The sequence below is a fragment of the Grampus griseus genome, assembly GCF_964374135.1.
Source record: "Grampus griseus genome assembly, chromosome: 1".
NCBI lineage: Eukaryota > Metazoa > Chordata > Mammalia > Artiodactyla > Delphinidae > Grampus > Grampus griseus.
Window position 1 is genome coordinate 118,795,808 of NC_139017.1, and position 10,967 is coordinate 118,806,774.

The 10,967-nt window shown below is 42.5% G+C and overlaps 1 protein-coding gene across 1 annotated transcript in view; it reads left to right on the forward strand.

Annotated features, from left to right (window-relative positions):
- ERICH3 (glutamate rich 3) overlaps positions 1-9,990 on the forward strand; it is a 109,326-nt gene extending 99,336 nt beyond the window's left edge. The window contains 3 exon segments of the mRNA XM_082666831.1: positions 2,692-2,817; positions 7,738-9,776; positions 9,779-9,990. Coding sequence (XP_082522957.1) covers positions 2,692-2,817; positions 7,738-9,776; positions 9,779-9,985 — 2,372 coding nt within the window. The 3' untranslated portion in view covers positions 9,986-9,990.
- Positions 9,991-10,967: the final 977 nt, after the last annotated feature.

A 10,967-nucleotide genomic window follows, 5' to 3' on the forward strand; every position in this document is an offset into this window, starting at 1 on the left:
TTTTTGTTTTCCTCTCTGTACTTTTTATTGTTTCAAGCTTTAAGTAGTGAATATGTACTATTTTCATATTTTGGGGAAGTACAATGTTTATATTATTTTAAAATATGTTTGTTTTCATAATAAAAAAAAAGCTCACATTGGAATGCAATAATATTTTGGTATTTTAAAAACATCTTGAAATATCCTATATCATTTGAATGGAAAAAGTATTTTTCTGTGAAATTCTCTGTTTGAGCCTCTTCCATTTTGCTACAGATGCTGTGGGAACTGACAACTCTCTTTGCTTTAATGGTCATCTTTATAGCAAGGTGAAGGAACGGAGCCTTGAGGGATGAAGGGCTAAATAGATAGAGGAAACAGGGTGATGTGTCACATTGCTGGTGTGGGAGTCTCAGCATGCATAGTCCTCCTTTACTGTAGGTGGAAAACAGTCAAAGTCAGACACTGGCCAAGGTCTTGCTTTTAAGTTTCAGTTTCAGAAGAACATCTGAGAAAAAAATGACCAAGTGGGGTCTTTTCTGATCTCACACTTAATAAATCCTTAATGCTCAGGCCAGTGTCCCATTCTTGCTGAATCTGAAGCAGGCAGCACCTAACTGTCCAGGCTCTCATCGACTTCCAAAGCCTAATCCTCCAGGGGCAAGCCAGCTGACATGGGCAAGTGGTGATTACAGTCCTGAGACAGAAGGATTACATGCTTCAGGCAATTCTGAGTGAGTTGTAATTTTCAGATTATGCTAGTATTGTTTGGCTTCTTAGAATAGTCTTTTGGTTCAATAGCTGCTAATTGTTTATTATTATTTTTGTAAACCATATTGAAAAAATTTTCAATTGATGTATAATTGACATACAGCATTATATTAATTTCAGGTGTACAACATAATGATTCAATATTTGTAAAATAAACCATATTTCTTTTTAGCCTATGGACTACTTGGGGGAGAAACCTAGATGTCCTGTTGGCTCTGATGAAACAAAGCTTCAGTAATTGATACCAAATCAGGCTTCCTCCGACCCTCCTGCCTACCATTCTTGGGATTTCTATTGCTTAGTCAGCAAAGCAGATTTATACACAAAGACCTAAAACACTATTTATTTAAACTCTCTAGTTATACAGTGCTGTGGGTAAGATGATATTTAACTTATAGGTACTGTGTTATAAAGTTACTAAACTAAAGGTTGACTTGGTTTTAAAAAATCCAACTATAACCTAAGTTTCATGAGTTGATGTCATCTTTAAATTACTGTAAAAGACATTTTTTATTTGGTGTATTGGATGAATGAGGAAAACTGACGTTCAAAAAAATTTTTAAAGAGAATACATTGGAACTATGTGATGCACCTCTTTTCATTTCCATGTTTGTTATCTTAGGATTACTATAGTTAAGTCTTTCCATTTTTTCTCCAAAAGCCACATGAGGCAGATATTTCACTATTTGTTTCCAAACACAGAGGGATCAGTAAGTAACTAACTGCTCCTTAGCAATCCACCTTAAACTGAGCAAGGGTCCACATTCTAGTTGTGTTTTTTCTTGAAGTACAGTCTTTGGACCAAATTGCTCAGAATATCTGAGAGGAAATAAAGCAAGAAAGGAAGAGAGAAGGTAGGCAGAGAAGGAAAGGGAGAGATAGAGAGCGAGGGAGGGAGGGAGGGGGGAAAGGGTATTTTGGAGAAACTGTGCTCTTATCTAGGAGGGCAAATCTAGGTCTAGTGTTATTTGAGTGAACTTTTGTTAACCAGGAGGTGGCATAATGAAAGATGTCAGGGATTTAGAGACACAGGTCATCAGATGATAGGCAAGGGATATAGACAGGGATGTGTCAGACACTAAAGACAAAGTTAATGGATATTAAAGTGTTGTCGAGAATTATCAGGTTGGGCGATAATACTTATAATAGACATGCTCATCATTTTATCATCTATTATTATTTATTAGGTGCTCAGGCACTTGCTAATAAGTGAAATATAAGCGTGTTCTACAGGTATTATTTCATTTAATCCTCCCAATATAACCACTGAGTAGATATCTCTTTTTGACAGATGGGTAAACTGAGGCTTAGGCTTAGGCCAAAGAACGTACCCAAGCTGACACAGTTAGTATGGGACTTGAACTTCTTAGGTCTTTGTGTTCCTAAAGTTCAGAGCCAGTAATCAGCTGCAGATAACAGGAATCTCTACAACAGCTTTTACTGTCAAATTTATAAGAATCATGCAATAGCTTTTTTGCTCTGGTCACATGGAGTGAGTATTGGGGTCAAATCACTAAAATCTACTAACGGATGAAATGCTTATAGTATAGTCAGTTCTGGTAGTTTTAGACATCTAATGGAACAGTGATGATTGGGATTATAAAAGCCATAACATGTTTCTAAAAAGCAAAAGGCAACTAAACTCCTTTCCAGTCATCTCATTGCATGTGTATTTGGCAAATCCATCACTGCTTCTGGCTGTTGCCTTGTTTTTTTTTAATGCAAGTATTTCTTTACATGGATTTCTTTACTTCATGATCTTCTATTGTGTTTTCTTTTTGAAATCATAGCTTGAACTCTGTTTAATCTTAATAAATGTTAAAAAGAGTCATATTTTAATGTGAATGCTTTTAAATTAATCCCACTTGCTGCTGTTCCACTTACAATGTTTCCATGACCTGTTTTAAACACGTTTTGATATTTTATATGGTCTCCAATCAGTTGGACAGGTAGTAGCTGAAGATGTGGGTCCCGGCTGCCACTGCCACTATGACTCTGAGTCTGGTGTTAGCAGTGCAGACAGAGGAGAGAAGCACTCAAGGAAGGTGGAGATTGACACAGGTGCAGGTAAGGGCACATCATTACCTAGGAAAGACCTTCAGAAATCCTCTGCAAAAGACAGTGCTGTTTCCATCTTTCATCTTCCTATCCTTGTTTCCTCCTTCTACCACCTTTATTTTCTTTTCAACTAGTGAATATGATGGCAGGAGGTGGAAGCATTAAGGGGAGCTTTGGAGCTGACAGCAGATATGAAAGTTATCATTCTTTTTTGAATACAGTGGTGCTTAGAATTTTTTAAAAAAGGACTTCAGATAATGAAAAATACTGGTAGGGATTTTCAGACCAGTCTTATTTCTTAGCCTGCCTCCCAGTTAGCTGACCAGGTAGGTGGATATACCTAACTGACCCACTGGAGACATGAAGAGCCCAGGCACATTTCACGAGGATTTACTTGAACTCCTTATTTTTTAAAATTCAGGAAGTATTCATTGCCATCAGCAAATGACCTGGCTCTTGGTGATGAGTATTCCAGCTGCAAGAGTGCACATTAGAGTGATTCAACAGACCATGACTCATACATATCTGGTCAAACAGCCCGTGCCCTTGAAATCAGGTTTCCCTATATTTAGTGGATGAATTTTAAAAAACACCCTGATTTGAATACACGTATGTGTGTGTGGCAGTTGGCAGGGGGAGGGTGATTCATTTTATTCCTCATATGGTCACAGTACCCCCACCTCCAATTTTTAATAACAGGCATCAAGTGCTGGGAGGTATATGAGATTTCACTCTATTATCAAGTAAATAAGTTAGCCAGCCACAGGTACATCAGAAGACACAAAACTCCTCGGTCAGAGAAAAAGGACTTTATTACTCACAATAAATAGAAGCAGCCAGACGATTTGCACTTGTGCTGGTTCCCTGAGCTCCCGTTCCCCCGGAGCAATGTGGAGAGGACCAGGTGACACTTGAACTTGCAGTGGGCTGAGTTGCAGAAGGACACTGAGCTTCGAGAATCCAAATCTTTCGTAGTGGGCGTTCAACCAGAGGAGTTCTAGTGTACCTCCCCAAACTTCTGCAAGGCAGGTAGAGTTGTTGTTGTCTATTAAATCCAATTCAAGCAAGAAAATATCATACATTGTACGCAGTGGGAGGGGAGTGTGTAAGGAAGGTTTGTTAGGGCTTCCTAACAAGGCACTGTGCTAAGCATTTTATGGTTTACTCTTACAAGGATTCTGTGAGTCAAGTGTTGCTATTCCCGTTATATGGATAAGACCATGAAGGCTTAGAGAAGTGTTATTTCCCAAGTTCATACAACTACGTGGCAGAGCTGGCATTCTCACCCAGGTCTGCCTGACTCCCAAGTACACACTCAGCCACTAAATCAGATTTCCCTTGTTTGTGAACATTGCTCACTTTCTTATATTCGTTATTTTTTCCCCCCAAAAGCCCATGAGGTTGCTATCAAGAACATGTCATATTTTTGTATTGATATTTCTTAGAAGAGCTTCAATTACTCTTTCTCCCTTGCTTCAGAAATGTCATGTCTGACTCCCCTGTGTGTGTGTGAGTGTGTGTGTGTGTGTGTGTGTGCATGTAATAGCTCAGCTGGATGCCATTAGCACTTTCTCTCCTAGAATTTAGGCATAGTATATTATTACATGGTGGCTAGTCAATTTTATTACCCTGTATTTCTGAATGTTCTTTAACTCCATAAATTTAGAGGCCAGCTTAGCAAAACAGAGGACTTTCTTTAAATATTTTTCATAACTGACTTTATTTTTAGACATCTTTATTGGAGTATAATTGCTGTACAATGGTGTGTTAGTTTCTGCTGTATAACAGAGTGAATCAGCTATACGTATACATATATCCTCATATCCCCTCCCTCTTGTGTCTCCCTCACACCCTCCCCATCCCACCTCTCTAGGTGACACAAAGCACCGAGCTGATCTCCCTGTGCTATGCCGCTACTTCCCACTAGCTATCTATTTTACATTTGGTAGTGTATATATGTCAATGCCACTTTCTCACTTCATCCCAGCTTACCCTTCCCCCTCCCCGTGTCCTCAAGTCCATTCTCTACGACTGCGTCTTTATTCCTGTCCTGCTCCTAGGTTCTTCAGAACCATTTTTTAAAATTATTTTTTAGATTCCATACATATGTGTTAGCATATGGTATTTGTTTTTCTCTTTCTGACTTACTTCACTCTGTATGACAGACTCTAGGTCCATCCACCTCACTACAAATAATTTCGTTTCTTTTTATGGCTAATATTCCATTGTATATATGTGCCACATCTTCTTTATGCATTCATCTGTTGATGGACTCTTAGGTGGCTTCCATGTACTGGCTATTGTAAATAGAGCTCCAGTGAACATTGTGGTACATGACTCTTTTTGAATTATGGTTTTCTCAGGGTATATACCCAGTAGTGGGATTGCTCGGTTGTATGGTAGTTCAATTTTTAGTTTTTTGAGGAACCTCCATACTGGCTGTATCAAGTTACATTACCACCAACAGTGCAAGAGTGTTCCCTTTTCTCCACACTCTCTCCAGCATTTACTGTTTGTAGATATTTTGATGATGGCCATTCTAACTGGTGTGAGGTGATACCTCATTGTAGTTTTGATTTGCATTTCTCTAATGATTAGTGATGTTGAGCTTTCGTTCATGTGTTTGTTGGTGATCTGTATATCTTCTTTGGAGAAATCTCTATTTAGAAATCTCTATTTCTGCCCATTTTTGGATTGGGTTGTTTGTTTTTGTGATATTGAGCTCCATGAGCTGCTTGTAAATTTCGGAGATTAATCCTTTGTCAGTTGCTTCATTTGCAAATATTTTCTCTCATTCTGAGGGTTGTATTTTCATCCTGTTTATGGTTTCCTTTGCTGTGCAAAAGCTTTTAAGTTTCATTAGGTCCCATTTGTTTATTTTTGTTTTTATTTCCATTTCTCTATGAGGTGGGTCAAAAAGGATCTTGCTATGATTTATGTCATAGAGTGTTCTGCCTATGTTTTCCTCTAAGAGTTTTATACTGTCTGGCCTTACATTTAGGTCTTTAATCCATTTTGAGTTTATTTTTGTGTATGGTGTTAGGGAGTATTCTAATTTAATTCATTTACATGTAGCTGTCCAGTTTTCCCAGCACCACTTATTGAAGAGGCTGTCTTTTCTCCATTGTATATTCTTGCCTTCTTTATCAAAGATAAGGTGACCATATGTGCACGGGTTTATCTCTGGGCTTTCTATCTTGTTGCATTGATCTATATTTCTGTTTTTGTGCCAGTACCATACTGTCTTGATTACTGTAGCTTTTTTTTTTTTTTTTTTGCGTTACGCGGACCTCTCACTGTTGTGGCCCCTCCTGTTGCGGAGCACAGGCTCCGGACGCACAGGCTCAGCGGCCATGGCTCATGGGCCCAGCCGTTCCGCAGCACGTGAGATCTTCCTGGACTGGGGCACGAACCCATGTCCTCTGCATCAGCAGGTGGACTCTCAACCACTGTACCACCAGGGAAGCCCCCAAATGCATTTTTAAGGGAAATGTAATATGTGCTATTATTGTCTTACTTCAAAATGTTTTATTTTAATAGCTGGCAAGAGGCCAAGGGAAAGCAAAAAGGACAGCCAGGTGTGGCGTCAGGAGAGGAACTGGAGTTATAAGACATTCCCAGATGGGGTATCAGAATAGGGACGAAGTGAGTAAGATTAGGGCTTTAGGTTTCTGGGAGATTGTTGGTGATGGGGTGGGGGTGAGATGGCTAGAGAAAAGGGCAAGCAAGAGAAAAAAATGTGAGGAAGACACACTTGCCTACTTTATAAATTTATATAATTTGGAGGTTGACACCCTGGTTTTATAACTTATTTTATAGCACCTAGTCCAGTGTGTTTTACAAATGAAAAAAAATTAGATTGATAGAAAACATTGAGGTGACCATTTTAGAAGCTATCTCCCTAAGTATTATTCTGCAATTGGAAAATTTAAATGCTTTGGGTATTTGGCCTGAAATGCCTTTATTTATTTTGCATGGATCATTGCAACAGAAATACATGTATTTGCTAAATAATAAGAAATCTATTTGAAGCCTTCTAAGAAACATATTGAACTTGTATTTATTGAAGTATGAAAGCAAGAACACCCAGATTTGCAGGAAATTATGGATGAGAACTTATGAAATACTTCAAGTAGGTTATTTATATTGAAAATTGTCCCAGACTAAAAAGTCCTGTCTTGCTCTGTGATCCTGTTTTGCCAAAGGCAAATCAATTTCTGAATGTAGATGGGAGGTATTCTGACCTATAATACAAATTTGTGTATTTAGTAAAAAGTCTTACCTTGAACTACAAAGTTATTTGATGACTATATCTAGATATAGTAGCTTTAATGGGAGTAATGTGTGGGATAATGAATGATCAGCTCACATTGTATTATGATTCTGTTGCTAAATGCCCATATGAGTACAAGAAACATAAGCTAACAGGCATATTATGGTGCTATAGGGAACAATGATTCTTAAGATTAACGTGCTGTAGGGAACAATGATTCTTAAGATTAAGTCCTCACTATTTTCCTTGTTGCATAATTTTTTCTGCAAGTCATAATATTTCAAATGAAAGTGGGATATGTGTGTGTGTGTGTGTGTGTGTGTGTGTGTGTGACAGAGAGAGAGAAAGAGAGAGATTTTATTATTTAAAGACATGGACTTTTTGTTTGTTTTCAACATTTCTGATGTTCAATTTTCCTTTAATACCAATGTGCCCATTAAATTTGATACCATTTCTTTTCATCACGAAAAGCCATTGTTAAATCATGGTACATGTTATAGTCAATGGCATCCTAGAACCAAGAAAATGTTGTATAGACAATATAAGTAGCCCCTTGATATTATATATAAATATCTCTTATATATCTAAGACTTTTTGTAATATCTCCTCCCTGCACTTTGATTAAAGTAACCTTGATTTCTAACCTTATTTTATAGCACTGAATAGGAATTTAGCGGTGGAGGAAAGGGCAGCACTCAGCTCAAACAAGGAATCCAAGCAAGTTGCATCAGAAGAGCATACACTGGAGAAGAAAGAAGCAGTGGAGGAAGATGGAGGTCCTCAACACAGGGATGCTGACACAGAAGAAAAAGGGGATGCAGCACCGTGGGGAAAAGCAGGGGTTAATGAGGTTCCCTTGGGGCAGTGGAAGCCAACAGTAGAGCAGCCGGCATTAGTAGGACAGTTTACAGAGGAAAGAACGATCCCTCAGGGCGTAGTAAGTGGGGCAGAGGCAGAAGCAGAAGGGGATAGAAGGCAACAAAAGGAGGGGTTAGACCCCAGAGGACAAGAAGCAGCAAGAGATTCTGGAGGTCTGAATGAAGGGGAGGCTTCTGAGGAGCAGGCCTTGAAGCAAACGGTGCTGGAGATGGAGACGGCAGCTTCTGACGGGGAGCAGGGTGAGGAGAAGGCGGTGCTTACAAGCCAGGCAGCAGCCCTGAGAGAGGCAGCGAGGCCGGAGCAGGGAGAGTCTGAGGGAGCGGCTGTGAGCGAGGCCGGGTCTGCAAAGCCAGATGTGGAGGACAGTGAGGGGGAAGCATCCACAGACCTAGAGGACGTGGGACCCGGAGAAGCTACACCCGAGAAAGTAGAGGAGGCCATCCTGTGGGGAGAGGCACCAGCCAAGGAGAGGGGGGCAGTTCTGGGAAGGGAAACGCCCTTGAGCTCCTGGACTTCTGTGAAGGCCCAGGCAACTCGGACGGGGGTTTTGGAGGACAGCCTTGAAGAACTTCGTAAGGGCCCTGTGGAAAGGGAGGAGGTTGAGATAGAGTCAGAGTCTAAGAAGGAAGATGAGAGGAAAGAAATGTCACCTGAGGAGTCAGGTGCAGCGTGCGAGAGAAGGAAAGCTGAGAGGCCAAAGACACCTCTGGGGGAAACCAAATCTGAGAGGGAAGCGGTGGCAAGGACAAAGGCGCCTCAGGATGAAGACACTTTAGAAGAAGAGCAAAAGTTGAAAGAGGAAGAGGGGGAACCCATGAAGGAAGTAAGACCCAAGGAAGAGACACAAGCCCCCCAAAATGACATGGGGCATGGGGCTGAGGATGAAGCAGCCGTGCGGGCATCTGAACTGACTGAAGACGCAGGGCCGCAAGGAGAGGATTCACTGACCATGTCTGAAGCATCCCCTGGATTTGAAAAGTCCCTGGAAAACATAACGGTTTGGGGGAAAGAAGGAGGAGAAAGACCAAGAGAAGCTGGAGACACAGGGCGCAGAGGCAGAGCAGGGCTGCGCCTCGGGGAGAACGTGGGCCCCGCAGAGCAGGACGAGGGCGCGAGCCCTGCAGGAGGGGGGATGTCAGGAGCCCCTGAAAGCGAGCTCTCAGGGCAGGCACAGACACCCGGGGCTGCCGGCGAGGCCCGGGAGTGTGCAGCCAAACATCAAGACAGCCTGATGAGCTGGGAGGGGAGGGATAAAGAAGGGCCTTTACAGGGGCCACAGGGAGCGGCTGTCCCAGCCAGGACACAAGAAGATGTTCCCGAGGGAGAATCCACCATGGCAGGAAAGTTGAGTGAAGAAGTGATGGGTGAGGACCCAGAGGAGGTGGCTTTTGAAGAGCCCACTCTGGGTGTCGGGCTGATGAAGAACGGGGACACCGAGGGGGACAGGGGCTCGCGGGGCGTGGTTGTAGCTGAGGAAGGTCGCCACCAAGGAGGAGGAGAGACAGGACCAGCCGCAGAGCGGGAGGCGTTGGCAGGTTCGAAGACAGCTGGGGGGCAAACAGAAGCGCATGAAGGCTTCTCCTTCTCAGATGCGGCTGGGGAGGAAAGCTGGCACAGAGTGGATGAGACACTCGGAGAAACGGCAGCTGCACACAAGGTGGCTGTAGAGGAAACAGTGCTGAGCAGGGAGGAGGCAACAGTGACTTGGGAGACGGAGGCTGAGGTCGAGGCTCCAGGGCAACCTTCTGACCTGGAAGGGAGGGCCCCACCGCCAGGGCCGGCTCGGGAGGGAGGGGAAGCTAAACCCACACAGGAGGCGGAGTCCGTGTGGAGTCCGGGGCAGCTGAAGAATTCAGATTGGGATTTTCCCAAGACAGAGGGTCAGAGCCCAGGAGAGAGAGTGCACGGGACGCAGGAACACTCACTGGAAAGCCCAATTGCACTGGGGCCCAAGAGAAGCGAGAGCATGCAGTGCACAGAGGAAGTGAAGACCCAGATGTTCTGCTGAACCCCAGGAAGGCCTAAGAGACTTTGCAGCTGATGGTGAGTTTAAGCCTGCCCTGTCTGCAGGATTAAATAGATCCCCCCTTTGGGTTGGCTCATCCCTTTCTCAGTGTCTGCACACACACACCCTTCAACTCTGGGCTGCTGAGCCCCAAGCCCATCAGGACAGGGGGCTGGGTGAGACGGACAGGGACCAGTTTCTGTTCCCTTCACAGCTCTAAGTCACAGCCCCCGTCTCGGCAAGCACAGCTCTAGGAAGCAGTGAGATCCTCCTTGCTTCCATTACAGGGCCCCAGAGATGTGTGCAGAGGAGAGAGTGTGCCACAAGGACAGGTCACAGGAGGAAAGGCTTAAACTCTGTTCCAGAATTAATTTCCCTTTGTGATTGTCCGCCTTTAAATGGGCTCTGTGTCTCCATTCTGCACTTTTGTGCAGTTTAATAAATATATATAGCATATATCTGCAACATATATAAAATATTTAAAATGTGTTAAAATATATGTATATATGTAAAATATTGAAGACTAAAGACCAAAATTATTTCCAACATTTCCTTGTGTTCCTGCTATTTCCCTGATGCCCTCGTATCCTTAGTCCCTGGTTTCTACTATCCTGAGTGATTATATTCATAGTCCTATCCTTTTTGTTATTTTTCAGGATATTTTCAAGATGTCTTCTGGAAGACTTAGAGTGGAGAAGGATCACCTGAGCATCTCACCAGGAACTTAGATTTTTTTTTTAACATCTTTATTGGAGTATAATTGCTTTACAATGGTGTGTTAGTTTCTGCTTTATAACAAAGTGAATCAGCTAACGAGGACTTTAGATTTTCTCTTTTTTTTTTTTTTTTTTTAAATCCCTGTGCTTGTCTGAGCAGTTCCCAGTCTGCCAATGCTGGTCTGTAGCACCTCAAGTACCTTGAGAAGAGCTGCTCAGACGCTCCCTAGGGTGCTGGTTCCTAATGGAGGAGGCTGACATCTAAGTCTACATAGTTAACATGTCT